Source organism: Nannospalax galili, unplaced genomic scaffold (assembly GCF_000622305.1).
Source record: "Nannospalax galili isolate Female #2095 unplaced genomic scaffold, S.galili_v1.0 scaffold6429, whole genome shotgun sequence".
Classification (NCBI taxonomy): domain Eukaryota; kingdom Metazoa; phylum Chordata; class Mammalia; order Rodentia; family Spalacidae; genus Nannospalax; species Nannospalax galili.
This window is the reverse complement of record NW_008360226.1, coordinates 3,012-20,610: the sequence shown is the minus strand read 5'-3', so window position 1 is coordinate 20,610 and position 17,599 is coordinate 3,012. Positions and strand designations below refer to the sequence as shown.

Below are 17,599 nucleotides of genomic sequence, written 5' to 3'. Positions count from 1 at the left end.
TACTGAATGGAAAGCCTCACTTGGCCTCTTTCTCTAGCACACATGAATGATGACTAACAGAGACAACTCAGGGCACGGATGTGCATGCCAAGAGGCTGATAGTGGATCTGGGCATGGGGGCAGATCGAGGGTTAAGGACTGAGAGGAGGACAGTGGCCCTGGGTGAGGCAGAAGGCGTCCTCCTGCCACCTCCAGAATGTGACTCATTTCCAGATGTCACTTCCCTCAGGATTCCCTCCCCATCTCCTATTTCTGTGTGGTGCTCTTGCCACACACAGACAAACTGGTGAGTGGTGAGACCTTTTAGGGGGAAAGGCCAGTTTTCCAAATGTTCCCTGGTGGGACATGTGAGACTGGTACAGGAATGATTCTGAGGGCTCTTACACAAGTTGCTCTGGTTTTTTCCTGGGGCCCTTCTCACCCCCTACCTGTGCACATGACGGCAGCAAAGACCCAGCACTGCCCATAGCGTACTGGCTGGCAGCCTGTGGCGTGCCACTGCTTCAGGATGGCCACGCTGCCTGTCCACTCTGCAGGGTTGACACCATCTGTGTAATTCTCACTCCAGTTTCCATTAAGCACCCCGTTGTCATCGTTGCTGTTGATCTAAAGAGAAACCATATGTAGAAGTATTAGAAACATCCTTTCCCTCCACAAGATGTCATGTGGGGGCTGTCTTGGAAGGTCCACCAGCCTAAGACACAGAGGAGACCTTTGACCTCATTTTACCCAGGACCTTCCAGACCTGCTGGGGAGGAGCGAGGATGGGAACCAGATATTCTGTCTTGTACTTGTAGTAATTAGTTTATTATTGCATTCAATTTCCTGTAAAGCTGGAACTTGACTCTTGAGTACTTTAAAAACTAATTTAGAACAAAGAAAATCTAGAAGCAACAAGATAATTCTCAAATTGGAGTGACTTTTAGCTTTCTCCCAAAACATGTAATTTGGAATTAGCAGAAGTCACAGCGATACCAGCTATTTCAGAGTTCAGTTGTGGTAACTCGGTAGGTACCCACAGTCTACTGTCAGTTTCATTCAAAATTATTTTGTTCTCAGAGGGTCCCTGCCTCTTGACATCTCATTTGCCCATCACAGAGGGCAACTGTGAGAAGGCAGGGAGCCCCCTGCACAGCTTCCTCCCTCCCTGGGCAGGGCATGCCAGGGACCTCACCATGGCACACACCACTCTGCTGATGTAGACGGGGCTTCCCCGCAGGGCACAGTCTGTGGATGGGTCAACCTGGAAGTTCAGGCTCTTCTGTAGCAGCTCCAGACAGATGTCTATGATATTTTCCTCAAACTGCAAGAGAAGATACAGAAAAGGGAGACACCCCATTCTTGGTGTGTGTGGATACATAAAGATATATATAACTGACCAGGTGTGGTGGTACACGCCTTTAATTCCAGCACTGGGGAGGCAGAGGCAGGCAGATATCCAGGAGATTAAGACCAACCTGATCTACAGAGTGATTTCCAGGCTAGCTGGGGAACTAGCTTGCTTGTCTCAAAACAAAACAAAGAAATACATAACACCCCCCTACACACACACACTCAGCTCTCCAATAGAGTGTGTTTATGAAATAAAAACCCATCTGCATGCTAATTGTCAAATCAAACAGCCTCCCAGGCAGGTGCAAGGTTTCAAAGCTATGGGATCACAACCCACTTGGCCTGTATTTCTTGCAAGCCAAATCCTCACCCTTTACTTTGAAGGGACTATTGTTACTGAATTTTTTTCCCCAACGAACTTGCCTCATTGAAACATCTATTTCTCCCCCTGCCTCCTCCATCTCCACACTTAATGGAGTCCCTAAGATGTTCTTACTAAAACCATGCTGCTGCTTCTTCCACACTTACCTGAGCACCCAACTTATCACTGGCAGCGTGTTGAAGGAGGACACCAACCTGCCATGACACCCACAGTTCTGGGGCTCTGGATGACAAATCACATATGCATCCCAGAACTTTCCACTCAAAGTATCCTGGCTCCTCTTTCCCTTTAGGCCCAGTGTAAGACCTCTTCCTCTGAGGGCTTCCTAGAGCCCAAGGTTGGCCTGGGTCTATAGCCTTGGCATATCCCCTCTCCTTCCCAAACTTGGTTATGCAATGTATCCAAAATCCATGTTTCTTGCCTGATTGTATGCTCTGTCTCACTCCAACTCTCTTCATAATACTGGACTCCCAGACCCAGCTTGGATCCTGATGCACAGTAAGGACTCCATACATCTTTGTCAATGAGTGTAAATGAATGTGATAAGCAAAATTAGTGTTCTCTATCTTCCCCAGGGACAGTCACTTTTCTACTTTAAAATATTCAAAGGACCTTACAGCCTAGTGAATCAAAGCTCCAGCCTCCTTTAGGTGTCATCCAAGTCCCTCTAAGATCTGGCCCTTTCCTACTTCTCCAGCCTCTCATCTCTATGAACCCCTCCCCTAGCATTTTAACTCCAGCAACACTGAATTCCTTATAATCTCTGAAAAGGCCAAATCTTTCTGGCCTTTATGCCTTTGCACATGTTTACCCTTTGCCTTCACTTGACTCAGCTCAGTATCTTTGCTCCAAGGAAGCTTCCTCAATATCTCCTGCCAAACCAAGAGTCTTCCTCCTTGTTCCCAGAACATTCTGCCTGTCTCTCAATCTTATATCCCACTGTGTGGTAAACAGCTGTTTATGTGTCAGACCAGGGACAGTGTCTTTATTTCCATATCTCTAGCACTTGGCATCCTTCTTGGTACTTAACAGGTATCTAGTATACACCACTGAAGAAAATGGAGCTCAGAGAGCAGCATAGCCTCAATTCTCATGGACGACAGTAAACTCTTATCCGGGGTCTCTTCAGGACCCCCAAGGGCCCATATAGGGTGGAGAGTTTGGGGGAGTGAGATGGGACCAGATGAAGTTGCTACGTCTCCGCTGAGTTACAGCCTCCCTGGACGAGGCTGGGTCTGAAGGCCAGGAGTATTGGAGTTCTATTTGGGCAATACCTGGTGAGGAACCTGTACCCACATGGCACAAGGTTCCATGAGGACCCCTAGATTGTCCTGGCTGTCATCTATTCAGAGTGGCCAAGGACCCTCCCACAACTTAGAACATCTTCCTCCCTCTGAGCCTTGGACTTCCTAGAGCACCTACTGAGGCTGAGCTTTAAATGAAAGGCAGGTTTTAGACAATGTTTGTCAAGCATTGCAAAAATTTGGATACTATGTTTTGCATACATAATCATATGTTTTAGAGTATGTGCAGAAAATAAAGTGAAGAGGAAGCAGCTGGTAACTGTGCTTGGAATGACCTTCTTGTACTAGGTGTCCATTTTTGGAATGTTTCATTGCAAAATTCTGTGGGTTCTTTTGGATTTTTTTTATTGTTTGTTTGGGTTTTGTTTTGTTGTCCAGTCAGGATTTCATGTAGCCCAGGTCATGTAGCCAAGATGACCTTGAGTTTCTGACCTTCTTGTCTCTACCTCCCGAGTTCTGAGATTATAGGTGTATACCACAATACCCTATATGTGGTGCTGGGGATCAAGCCCAGAGCTTTGTGCATGCTAAGTAAGCACCCTACCAACTAAGCTACATCCCATCCCCAGCTCTCTGTTTCAGGATGTTGCTATGTAGTTCAGGCTGGCCTCAAAGTACAAACCCTCTTTCCTTAGCTTCCCAAGTGCTGTGATTACAGGCACTCGCCTTTTTAAAACAATCATGCATTACTTATAATGAAAAGGTCCATCTCAAAACAAATAAACAAAAAGGCATTGGTCATAGAGTTGGGGAAGATGCATTGCTGTTCACCAGCCCTGCTTCTGGCTGTGGTATTCAAGACCTAGTACATGTACGCATCCATGTGACAGATTTGATCCAGGGGCCATCGCTAGTTGTGAGAATAAAGAGAGAGAGTGGGAAGTGAGACCCCACTACAAACAGTTTAAAGCACAAATGCCAAGACCATCATTTCCATTGTGATGCATCTCCCTCATCCTCTCTGGAATGCCTGGCTTGGGCTGCCTTTAGCTGCTTTTTCCCTTAAATCCTGTTGTTCAAGTCAGATGTGATCAGCAAAGAATACATCTTCTGCCTTCCTATGGCTGCTCTCCTAGCAACCTGGGGTGCATCTCACACCTTTCCGGTGCCATTTAGTTGGTCAGTAGTCAACCTCATTTCTTCTCCCTTTCCCCACAAGCCCAGGGCACACATGGTCTGGGACTCACCTGCCCATAGTTCCAGGGGCATGGGCGGATCCAACTCTTGTTTCCTTGGTAGATGAAGCCATAATCATTCACAATATACTCCTGCCTCTGAGGCTCACTGTCCAAGTAGACACCATCAGCTAGGAATCAAAGTGGAAGGATACAAAGCAGAGATGTCACTTTGCTTTTCCTGGTCCATTGCTATTCTGAGTCCTGTGGAATCTGGAGCTCTAGAGAGAGTTAACTAGGGACACCTTGAAGGGCATGCAGTGGGTGTTAGGATACCACACTCTCAACACAGGCTCAATACAAACATAAGGTAGGGTGGTAGAAATTTACCTTTGGTGAATGTTACTATACATTTACTTAGGGTACTTGATCCCATGTTAGATTGAGGACATGAGCTCAGAACGCTTAAGTAGCTTGTCCAAATCACATTAATTACAGAGCTGGAATTTGAACACAAAGCTGTGCAACTCCATACTCTGGGCATTCTGCTGTATCCACTTGTCTTGGGTACAAAAGAACAAATCAGAGCTTGAGGGTGTCATTGATTACATCGTCCTTGCTGTGGGCATTTAATCTAAGTTAAGTATTTAGGTTGTGCACAAAGATTTAGATACTAAACTGCTCATCCGAGTGCTGTTGCTATATGGTAGACATTTTGGAAATGTCCTGTTTTAGGGAACTGATCAAACAGCTTCAGTGCATCTCCACCACAGAATTCTGCACAGTATTAATGTAAGGTGGAGCATTATATGTGATGTGCCAAGTTTAAACTGCTCAGCAGTTAAGAGCTCTGGCTGCTCTTGCAGAGGACCGGAGTTCAGTTCCCAGCATCCACATTATGGTTAATAAGCATCTGTAACTCCAGTTCCAAGGAACCGGACACCCTCTTCTGGCCTCTGTGGGCACTGCACACATGTGGTACACTTACATGCAGGCAAATGTCTATGAATAGAGGATTTTTAAACCCATCCCAAAATACATTAATACCAATTGCTTATGTTTTTCTTTTTGCCTACTGGTGTTTTCGAGAGTTTCTAGAATGAACACCTGTTTCTTTTATGACATAAATTTACTTTTTAAAGTAAGTGAATCAAAATCCACGGGGACAGGTATTCTTTTGGCAGTGTCCTGGACCTATCTGGAAGGCCTGACGGAACGTGACATGAGATGAGGGGTCCTCCTGTCTTCAGAGGGAGCTTCAGACAGTGCCTAACAGAAGCTGGTGCATGGCTTATTGCTGAGATGTATTTTATTCAGGGTTTGAACCAGTGTAGTGAACAGCTGCAAGTTGATGGTTAAAGTCACAAAGATCCCTGAACATAGTGATGTAGCAGCTTCCAATTCTGACTGAACCCCCTACCAGTCTCTACCCCAGGTTAGATCTCCCTAGGACATGAGTGTGGCACAAGCTCAGGAGAAGCACACAGTCCTCCCCACCACTCAAACAGGCCCTTTGTTCCTATGTTCAAGCCTGAAGCCCACAGTCTTGGAGGCCAGGAGGGTGTGTGTGTGTGTGTAACACAGAAGCAGGGGGCAAGTACCTTCACCTACCTGGTGAATGAATGATAGACCTGAGAATTCAATGACTAGGAAGTAGGGGTTGCAGCAGTGTCAGACTCACCCTGGTTCAGAGACCTGACATGACCCCCATTAGGGTAAAGTCAGAGAGGAGAGTGGAATGAGAGGAAGGAAGGGGGCTCACCCTCCAAGTCAGAGGCAAGGCTTGGTTGAATCTAGTCTCTGCCTAAATCACACCAGACCTGCCTCTACTCTTCGGGTCTTCCAACTTCTCCCCACTTGCTCTGCCTGGCCTATGCATCCCACTGCCCACACCACGTCCTTGTCTGCCTATGCATCTACCCTACTTCAGGCAGATTTACAGAGAAGATGGTGCTAAGGAGATTGACCGTGGCTTTGCTTGTACAAGAGAAAAACTGGAAACAGGCAAAACTAGTCCTCAGAAGCAGGGGACTGGTTAAAAACATTTGGTACAGCCAAGCAGTATATAACTGTCAAGGAAAATTTTTTGATAGGAAAAATATGTCCAGAGTTGATTTTTTTCTTACGGGGTCTCATTCTATAGCCAAAGAGGGTCTGGAACTCAGTATGTGGTCCAAGCTGGACTCAAACTTGCAGAGCTCCTCCTGCATTAGCCCCCCAAGTGCTAGCAAAGTTTAATATTTAAAAGAAAAATGCACATTAGAGACTAATATGTTCTATAATCCCACTTGTGTATGTTGTAGAAGCGGCATACAGATACACACAGGTGCGTACTATTTAAGTATAGAACCATTTCATAAGGCTATACAGAGCATGCTGACAAGGTTTTCCTGGGAAGTGGAACATGGGGCTTGGCAGATCTGGTTTCTTATCTGCTACCTTTTTTTCCTTTCCTTTCCCCTTCCCTCTCTCTCTTTCCTTCCTTTCTTTCCTTTTTCTTCCCTTTTTCTTTGTTTTATTTCATTCGTATCATTTACGTTTTTCCTCAAATATTCATAGTATGCACTTGTTACTTTTAAAATAAAATTTTTCTTTTTTTAAATATTTTTTGAGAATTCCATACATGAGTATTGTATTCACATCATTTCCACCCTTCCCAGTGCTGCCTCCCATGATGCACCCACTTCATCTCAATTTCTTGTCCTCATGTTATTATTGTTACAAATACATACATGCATTTATAAACATATGTATAATGCACTGAGTCCATTTAGTGATGCTCCTCATGTGTACATGTGTTTAGACTGACCACTTGAGATTAGATCACTTATCAGGGAGCTCGTCCCTGGAGAAAACTTGATTCTCCCTCCCTCAGTATCCATTGATTACCTCTAGCTCTTCTAGAGATGGGACTCCGTGAAAACTTTCAAATTAACTTAAAAATATGTAATGAAGGGAGGTGTTAACAGCAGTCAAACTAAATAATAGTTTTCAACTTAAATTCGGTTTTGGGGTTCATAATTTAAAACATATAAATAAGTAAACAACTTGTTCTAGTTGTTGGAGTGAGGTACTGAATTTAAGATGTTGGGGGGATTTATGGGTGGCCAGGGATCAGTAGCTAGAAACCCTTGAGCCTGGCTCTCTGGTGGCACTGACAGAGAGGACAAGGAAAAGGAGCCCACATGGGTACCCACCTCACCTGGACACCAGGGATTGAAGAGCAGGATGAACTCCCCCAGCTGGTAGGCTGTGACAGCGCCCTGGAAGGAGTCAACGCGAATTTTCAAGAGGTACCGACCCACCGCTGCCATGGGAGGGGCGCACAGGCTCACTTCCAGGGAGGCGGCCCCATTGGTCTCCAAGGAAGCGATCCAGGGACTTGGGCCATCACTGCTTGTCAAGCTGAACACTGCCCGAGTCCCTTTAGCCAGGTCTGGTAGAGGTCCTGGGAGGGAAGCGTACCTAAGGATCTTTATAGTGACCTTCCATCCCCCTAAGATCCCTTCCAACACACACATACACACACACACACACACACACACACAATGAATGAATAAGTATAATAAATTTAAAGCAATAATTTAGTGTTAGGAAAATCCACTGTCCTAGAGAGGTCCATTGCTTCCTGCTTTCTGAAACTGCACAAGACAAATACTCTGCATTAGCTTGGTAACTGAATGACAGGCTGAAGGAGGAGTCACAGCTTTCCTAGGAGAGTCACTGTAAAGTTGTAATTTTCTTTATTGCTATAATATTTTTATTTTTATTTCTCTTTTTGTTGAATTTCTCTTACCTCTCTCTTTTACTGAACATTTGTGTTTTTTTATTTTGATATATCACAGTGAAAGATTTATCGTCCTCTTTTTTTTTTTTTTTTTTTAAAAAAAAAAAAAAAAAAAAAAAAAAAAAAAAAAACACCCTGTGGGCCAGCTGAGTTGCTCACCAGTCTCAGCCACAAAGATGATGTTGTCCAGGCCTGGCTGGAAGCCCCGGTTCCTAAAGTATAAGGTGATGACAAAGGCCTGGCCCCGGCGGACAATAAGGCGTTCAATGCTGATCTCTTCTGTGTGGTGTCGTACATTGTTCCGGGAGCTCTGGAGGTCTACGAGGGCCACTTCCAGCCCTTCAATAGGGCAGCCTAGGACAGACAAAAGCAGAGTTGCAAAGCCTGGTTCAATCATGTCTACCACTTACTAGTAACTCAAGAAAGTAATTTAGTAACTGCAACTGAGTTTCCATGTTGGTAAAATGGAGTTCATATAGGGCTGGTATGAAGATTATCTGATGTGGGCAAGCTCCTCTTTCTTCCCCCACCCCCTTATCTCCTCCTGGAGGTGCATGGCTTTCTGACTAATTTCCTTTGTAGAACTGCCAGGTTTGATGTTCCCTTCAACCCAGTGTATCTTCAGATTCACCTTGACACCCACTTTCTTGGATTCAAGTTAACAGACTCACTAATTCCTGTGTGCCTCCAAACCTTGGGAGCAAGCCCCTGGGTTGCCTGCCCCTGGATGAGCTGTCCTACTTTCAGCAATGTGAAGGCTGTCTACCACCATCAATGCCCCGTGCCTAGTATTCTGTGTACTCGGATGCTGAAAGTCAGAAAGTACCACTCCCAGCCTTCTGGAGCGTCTGCTAAAACACAGATTAAACTCATTGTTCTCCAGTGTGCCTCTCCCATAAGGGCTGTGTGTCTGACTTCTTGTTTGATCATGGTCTTGCCATGGTCCCCATTCACCTGAGGGAGGTTTACAACATTTAAATTGCAATGGGCTCACCCATTTCCTCAGCCTACAGTTCATATGTCACCAGGTCCTTTCAATCATTCCATACAACTTCACTGAGGTCCACTGTCTCTACATGCATTTAATTTCTGCTCTCCTCGCCTCACCCTTAGTGACTTTAAACAAGTGCCAGCAGTTCTCCTGTCTCCTGCATCACTCCCCACCACTTCTTAACACATCATCCTTTCCTCAGAATGATTTGATCATGCCACCTCATTTTGCTTTAAAATTTCTAATATGCCCTAAAGTCTGCCAAACCTTCACCTGACACGCATGACCTCCCCATACCCAGTGTTAGCTTCGTTTGTAGTCTCCTTTCTCATTGCTCTCAGCAGCAACCCTTTCCTCTAGCCAGTCTGTCCCAAGAAAGTGGTATATGTACCTACCTGTCTGTGTATTTTGTTTCTCCTGCAGCCCCCAATTCAGAATATTCCCTTCCTAACCAAATCCTATTTGTCCTCCAAGACCCACTTCCCTGATGAAACCTGCCCCTGTTGGTCCACTCTTCCTCCCATTTCTGCAGCATTTAACTGAGTCTGAACAGTGTAACTGACAAGTTCATTTATATGTCACAATCTATGTGCCCATTTACATAAATGCATTTTTACTGATATCCTACTCTTTTCAATCTTAGCATATGATATTCAGATAGTCTTTGTTATTTTGTTGTTATTGTTTTGAGACAAGGTCTCCTTATATGGCCCAGACTAACCTCAAACTCATGATCTTCCTCAAACTCATGATCTTCCTTCTTCAGCCTCTGGAGTTCTGGGGTTATAGGTAGGTACCACCACACACCCAGCTCTCAGTTACTTTTTTTTTTTTTTTGAGACAGGGTCTCCTGTAGCCCCAGTTGGCCTCTCACCATGTAGATCAGGCTAACCTTGATCTCACAGAGAGTTTCCTGCTTCTATCTCCACCTCCCTAGAGCTGGGATTAAAGGCATGCACCACTATACCTACATCCTTTAGTTACTTTTTTATTTGTCTGTTTTCCAACACTAAATGTAAGCTAGGAAGGACAGAGGCCTAGCTATTTTATCTTGGCTATGTTTCAATTGAAAATTTAAATAAATGAATCAAATCATTTGGAAAAATCCACTACCTTTTCATGTTAAAAAAAATTCAACAAACTAAGAATAGAAAGGAGTTTCTTCAACATGATAAATAGAATCTATAACAACCCACAGATAACCATATTTAGTAATGAAAACTGGAGGCTTTCCTGCTAAGATAAGGAACAAGACAGGATGGATATTCTTGTCTGTTCTTGTTTCATTGTTGAAGATAAAATGTACTCGAGGTTCCAGCCAGGGCTATTAGGCAAAGAAAAGAGATCAAAGACACTAAGACTGGAAACAAGTAAAATGATCTCCATTCACACATGATGTAAGAACAATAACACTCCCAAATAGGAATCAAGTTAGAATTGATAAATTCAGCAAGGTTGCAGGATGGATGAATATCAATATTCAAACTCAACTGTATTTCCATATACTCACAAATAATCTGAGAAAAATATAAAAGTAATTTCATTTATAGTAGCATCAAAAGGCTGAAATACTTAGCAACAAGTTCAACAATGAAATGGAAAACTTTTATCACAGAAACCAATAAAATATCATTGAGAAAAAATTCAAGAACACCTACATAATGGAAAAATGGACCATGCTCTTGGAAGGTATATCATTCAGATGAAAATTGACTTTAGATTCAATAAGTACCTTATCAAAACCCAAATGCCATTTTTCAGAAATTGACAAGTGGATGATAACATAGGGAAGTAAAAAGGATCTGTAAGCGCCAAAGTGATCTTCTTTCTTTTCTTCCTTCCTTCCTTTCCTTTCTTTCTTTCTTCCTTCCTTTCTTTCTTTTTTTTGGGGGGAGGGTGACAGAAGATCTTGCTATGTAGCCTGAAACTCATGTCAATCCTCCTGCCTCAGCCTCCAGAGTTCTGGGATTACAGGCATGCATCATCATGCCCAGCTCAAAGCAATCTTTTTTTTTTTTTTAATGATTTGAGATCTTTTATTTCTTGAAAACTAAAAAGCCCTATCCCATTTTGTATAAAGAGCTTGAATATCTGTGACTTTTTGTTTCCTTGAGGAGTCCTGAAACCAGTCGCTGATGGATACCAAGAGAAGGATGAACACTGAAATCAGTATCTAATTAGTTACTGAAATCAGTAACTAATACTAGACATGCTATTCTTATCTTGCTTTTTCAAATCTTGTCTTTTTCTAAGTCATAGATTCAGATAAAATCTATGAAACAAATGTCTATTTTTTTCTATTAGTTTCTTTTTTTATTTTACAAAAACTTTATTGAGAATTTCATACATACATATAAGGTGTTTTGATCTAATCCATGCCCACTCCTTCCCCTCCAACACTCCCCCCCTCTGAAGAGGTAACCCTAAACTCTTTTAAGGATTAGATACATGCTCCCAAATACTTTGGACATTTTTGGCCTTTGGAACACAGTATGTTGCTAACAGGCCCAAGGACATTTTGACTTTTAGCCAAGAAACTGGCTACATTTCTTTGGGGTCTTTTTATCCTAACTGCCTAGCCAATTCCTACCTCCTATTCTTATTATTTGGGTTTTAAACAGCAGCAGCCTCCCCTCTCCCCAACAGGGTCCCATGGACTTTGGATTTTTTAAGCCTGAAAAAGGGAACTGAGCTGATAAGCATCTTGGCCTTTGAAGTCAAGGGGAGCAGATTCTTCTAAGAGGTAGCCTGCCTTTCCTCTGATCTCTGAAGACAAGATAAGCAGATTCTGCCTGTTAACCAGAGATTTTCGGAGCTGTTTTAGTACAGCAGCTTTTCCCTTATCTTAGGAGGACAAAAAAGTAAACACTTCCTGACCCAGATCCTGACTGGCAGACGGAAGGAGCCAGGTTTACAAGCCCTGCTTTTCCTGCTCCCCCCCCCCGCCCCCCGCCCCGCCTGATTTTTCCCAAAAAACTTCCCGCCTTCAGCACCCTGAAGCACCGCCCCCCCTATATAAGCCACAGCTCACAATCTGTGGGCAGACAGTTTCCCTTCCCCAAAGGGAACGTGTCCCTTGTGAAATAAAGCTCTATCCCGCTGAGAGTTTTATCTGTGTCTTGGTGCCTCATCCTCCATTTGCTTGTTCTCTGCCAACTTTTTACTTATCACTTATCACACCATCCTCTGAAGGGGTTACCCAAATTGCCAATAGGGAATAGGGATAGGGACCACTCTGGCTTCTTCCATGCTGAACAGGGATGCAGGGTGAGGCAATTGGAATACCCCTTCAGTGGGATTTTCTAAAAGACTCCCAAACTGCATAACTCTTTATCTCTAAGGGAAGAAGAAAGTCCTTGAATCATGAATAGGAGATGTGAAGGAGAAGTAAAGGCAAGAGTAATTAGCATTACAAGTTCTAGACAGGGAACTAGAAAAACGTCAGAAAGGGCAATTTTCAAATATCCATTGGAGTTTCTTGACAAGGGCTTCCAAAAGCATCCCTCTATTGGGTTCTTCCTCATTTTTCTTTTGTCTTCCAAGGCTGGACTAGTTGGCTGGGAAGAGTGGCTGGATACTCAGGTGAGGGTCCAGTGACCCTGCTTGCTCAAAGCAATCTTAAAGAAAAACAGAGGGCTTGCATCTCTATACTTTAACTCTTATTATAAAGCTAGTGATAAAGGCAAATGATGTAGTGACATTAGCATAGACATAGGCCAGAGGGGCAGAAGTGAGATTCTAGAAAAAACTCTCACATTTATGATCAACTGATCTTTGACCAACATGCTGAGACAACTTAATGTTGAAAAATGCTTTTCAAAAATGAAGTTGGATGCCTAACTCACATGCTGTGCAAAAATTAACTCAAAATGGATCCAAGGCCTGAACATCAGAGCTAAAACAATGAAACTCATAGAAAAAAACATAGAGTAAATCATCATCTTAACTAGGCAACAGTCACTTAGATATGACAGCAGAAGTGGAATCAGTGAAAGAAAACCCCCCAATAAATTGTATCTGATCAAAATTAGTAAAATTTTTGCTTCAAGAGCGTCATAAAGAATGTGAAAATACAACCCACAGAATATGAGAATGTTTTTGCAAATCATAGACCTAATAAGTGATTTTCAGATAGATAGACAGACATATAGATAGGACAAAGTACAATGCAGAGATAACCCAAATGAAAAAGGGTAACTGAAGCCCGCGAGATGACTCCGCAGCAAAACACTTGCTGCACAAGCCTGGTGACCTGAGTTCAATCCACAGTGAAAAGAGAGAACGAACTCCACAAAGTTGTCCTCTAACCCTTACAAGTGCGTGCACACGCACACGCACACACACACACACACACACACACACACACACACACACACACACAGTAATAATGATAATAATAATAATAATAAACTTTTTAAATGGGTGACTGATCTAAATAGATACTTTCTAAAGGATACAGGAAAAAGGCCAAGAAGTGCATGAAAGCATCTCAGCATTATTAAAGAAATACAAATGAGATGTTACTTCACATCCATTAGGATGACTACAATAGGAAAACAACAGTAGCAAGTGTTGACAGGATGTGGAGATGCCACACTCAAACGTGCTGGTTTGTTTGTAAATGGCACAGCACTTTGGAGAACATTGGTCATTCCTAAAAATGTTGAACATAGAGTTGCAATGTGATCCATGACAATAAAAGCATATGTTCACACAGACTGACATGTGAATGTTGATAGCAGCATTATTCATAAGAGCCAAAAAGTGCAAACAGCACAAATATCTATCAACTGATGGGTAGGTAAACAAAATGAAATACTGTTTGGTCACAAAAAGTAAAGCTAAGCACATTACAACATGAATGGGCCTTGAAAACATTATTCACAGTGCAAGAAGCCAGACACATGAGGTCACATTTTATGTGATTCTGTTTATAAGAAATGTCCAGAAGAGGCAAGTCCATAGAGACTGAAAGTAGATTTAGGGATTTCCAGGGGCTAGAGAAAGGTGGGATGGGGTGTGCCTGCTAATGAGTACAAGGGCTGCTCTTAACAGCAATGAAAATATTCTGGAACTAGATACTGTTGATACTTACAAAGCTTTATGAATACACTTAACTGTATGCTTCAAATGGATGAACTTTATTAATTATATTTCAATAAAGCTGTTATGGACAAATATGACTCAATTCAACTATATCAAAGTACCTTAATAAATATTATACTTTATCTTCTTAAACCTCTGAGTTCGTTTATTGTTAACACACATCTTTTTAATTAGTGATCTTATTATTTTATTTATTTTTATTTTGTGTGTATGAGTGTTTTGCCTGTATGAATTAAGTGTATCTGTGCTGTGCAATGCCCTTGGAAGTCAGAAAAAGGCATTGGAGTCTCTGGAACTGGAGTTTCGAATGATTGTTAGCTGTCATGTGGGTGCTGGGAACTGAACATGGGTACTCTGCAAGAACAGCCAGTGCTCTTAACCACTGAGCCATCTCTCCATCCTCAAGCTTATTATTATAATAAAATAAACAGAAGCATAACCATCAGTACATTGTAGGTAGACAGACATGTTTGCTAGGTTGAAGAATCTATCTTATGCAAAATCACCCTATACTTATTTCAGGTTTCAGATTCTCTCAGAAACTGATCCAGGGCTATTTCCTCTGTGCTAGCCATTTGGCCTAGGCACTGTAGGACGGTTATCTTGTTATGTTATCTACACTTGGTGGTGAGAAAACAGAGGTTCAGATAGATAAACAGCTTTGTCTTGTGTTGAATCCAGATTGCTGACTCACATCCAGGGCTCTTTCCATTACCCAACAGCTGCTGCCCATTGCTGGCTTTCATTCGTGCTCACAAAGAACATCCCAACCTTGCCACTTGGGAAGGTGTTTGACTTTTTCCTAGTGATGGAAAAAGAAGCTCATGTCTTGGGAGACCAGTTGACTGTGTAGAGAGCCCTAACTGGCTCCAGCTCGGTCAGTGCATGACTCAGCCTACCCAACAGGTGTGGCAGCATCCTCCTGACTGCAAGCACTGCAAACACATCTTATCTTCCGGAGACACTGTAGGTCAAGTCAACCTCCACCTGTGACACAGGGATGATTCTGCAGCCCAAATACTATGCTTAGTTTCCCTTCTGTGGCCAAACAATATTCCATTATTTTTATATACCACATTTTGTTTATCTATATTCCAATAGGATGTTCATTTTCTATTACTGTATTTCTTCTTGAAATGAGGAGAGAAAGTGAACTTACCAGGGAAATAACAAGGATATGGTAGGAAGAACTTTTAAAGTTAAGTGATGTGACTATCTGTCCTAGGGAGACACTCCCTTGTGAGTCTCTCTAGGGAGAGGCATGCATTAAGATGCTTATTGCTTGTATATATAACCAATTTGGAATGGCCTAAGTGCCCATCAATAGAGGAGTAGATGAATAAATCATATACTGTGAATACTACACAAAATGGGAAATGTTGAGGTAGAGCTATGTATACTCCTGGCATGGGCAAAGGACCAAGACATACTGAAATGAAAAAAATCAAGTTGCAGGAAAATATTTATACTATAGTAAAATGGATTTATACCAACATCAAAAGGCATACATGTTGAACTAATACATTGCATTTATTGTATATATGAATGTTAATGTGTAGACCAAAGACTGGTAACAGTGGTGACTGGTGACGAGGCTGGGGTTAGAAATAGAGTCAGGGTGCTATAGCTTTATCTGCAACTATTGTTTTATTATGCTCCAACTATGTGTTCATTTATGTCCTCTATAATTAAAAGTCACACAATTTTTAAAACAAAAAATTAAGTCCAGGCTTGGAAAGATGGCTCAGTGGTTAAGAATACTAGCTGCTCTTGCAGAGGACCTGGGCTCAGTTCCCAGCACCGACATGGTGGCTAACAACTGTCCCTCACTCCAATCCCAGGGGTTCTGAACCCTCTTCTGGCCTCTACAAGCATTGGATGCATGGGGGCACTTACATACATGCAGGCAAAACACTCATACACATAAAATAAAAATAATTTTTTAAAATTAAGCCCCAAAATAATAAATAAAGGCTAGGTTGTAACATTTGTAGAACAAGTTCAAAGCTCATCCCTTATAAATGCTTCCATTTAATAATTTACTCTTCAGAGTCACTCTAAGTAGAGAGGAGGGGCTGATGTGGAGAGAAGTCAATGCCTGGAAGATTAGCTGAAACAGGAGAGTGTCCTCTGAAGCAATGGGACAAGAGAATTTAGAAGGTTCAGATGAATTTAGAGCAGGAGGAAACCTTCAAGATTATGGTCCAAGCCCTTCTGCTCTACAACCATGGGAGACAGGAACGAGAGAAGTGAGTTGACTTGTGTGAAAAGGTTAGTTAGTGTCAGCGAACAGGAATCCCAACTCCCTAATCCCTTGCCTTACCCATCCTACCCTGCTGTGGAGGCAGACATGGTGGCATGCAGCCCTGTTTACCTCCACCCTGCCTCTTGGTTCTCGGGTCGCCTATGAATTCTGAGGATTCTGGGCTTCCTACTCCTCCTAGATTGATTCTGTATTTACCCCTTTCTTCCTCTGAATCCACCCTCTTGTCCTATAGTCTCTCTGTGTGTCCTCCTTGTCCCTACATTCCAGCCATCCCATGGGGCTTCCCTACCTTGGGCCATGGTGCCTGCCTCAGGCTCCTGGGCTGCTCCCCCACAGACAGCTGGATGGACTGGAGCTTCAGGAAACTGATCCTTGGAGCTTCTGCTTCCCCTTCCATCCCAAGACTCCAGGATACTGGAGGCGGGGCCGGCTGCTGTACTGCCACTTCTCACAGGGCAGATCACAACTGGTTTTCTCACTTACCCTCTGGTTTTTCTTGGCAGTGTTGCTCAGGTGAGAGGAGGTGTGGAGGCTGTGGAGCCATCAGGGCCTTGTGCCACGTGGGCCTTTGATAGCTCTTGGGCAATAGGGCTGTGGTAGGGGAACCAGGAAGAATTGGTGAGCTGATGGGGCCTTTGGGGAGGGGGGAATGGAGCAGGATGTGCTTCTGCATGAAGGAATGACAGGGTCTAAAGACTTTTACTGCTCACAACTAGGAGAGCTCAGCGAGCCTGAAAGTCTGCTTTACACTTGAACCCTTTCTTTCTAGACATTAAATGCAACAGAACCTACTTTGGAGCATTTTTAAAAAAAATATTTTATTTATTTATTTGTTTGGTTTTTTTTTATTTATTTATTTAATTTTGTGTGTATGAGTGTATTGCCTGCATGTATGCACGTGCACCCGGGTCATGCAATAACCTTGGCGGTCAGAAGAGGGTGTTGGATCCCCTGGAACTGAAGGTACAGACAGTTGTTAGACGCCATATGGGTCTTCTGCAAGAACAGCCAGTTTCTTAACTGCTGAGCCATCTCTCCAGCCCCCCAAATCACTGTTTTGAAACATCCATATTCACCCTCAATCCTCAGCCTCCCTCAACCCATTGTTCTAACCCTGAAGGCCAGGCACCCTTTCCTGCTCTTGAGCATGCTTATTCTCCTCCTCTTTTTCTCTGTGTGTCCCCCCTTCCTCCTTCCCTTTCTTTCATCTCTATCTCTTATTCTCCTACCTCCCCATCTACTCTGTCCTTTCCTTCTCAGCCCCTGTCACAGGCTCCCTACACCCCCATGCTGGTGCTTTCCAGGGATTTGCCCTA

The 17,599-nt window shown here is 43.1% G+C and overlaps 1 protein-coding gene across 3 annotated transcripts in view; it reads right to left on the bottom strand.

Annotated features, from left to right (window-relative positions):
- The window catches only part of Tgm5 (transglutaminase 5), a 39,331-nt gene extending 22,586 nt beyond the window's left edge, over positions 1 to 16,745 (bottom strand). Inside the window, exons 1-6 of one of the 3 annotated variants that reach the window (XM_008824182.3) lie at positions 16,573 to 16,745; positions 8,080 to 8,274; positions 7,336 to 7,581; positions 4,206 to 4,324; positions 1,175 to 1,303; positions 429 to 606 (exon numbers count right to left, since the gene is read on the bottom strand). In XM_008824182.3, the coding sequence (XP_008822404.1) occupies positions 429 to 606; positions 1,175 to 1,303; positions 4,206 to 4,324; positions 7,336 to 7,581; positions 8,080 to 8,274; positions 16,573 to 16,582 (877 nt within the window). In that variant the 5' untranslated portion in view covers positions 16,583 to 16,745. The remainder of the gene's footprint in view (positions 1 to 428; positions 607 to 1,174; positions 1,304 to 4,205; positions 4,325 to 7,335; positions 7,582 to 8,079; positions 8,275 to 16,572) is intronic. The other 2 variants (XM_029559194.1, XM_029559195.1) reach the window with 2 other exon arrangements.
- Positions 16,746 to 17,599: the final 854 nt, after the last annotated feature.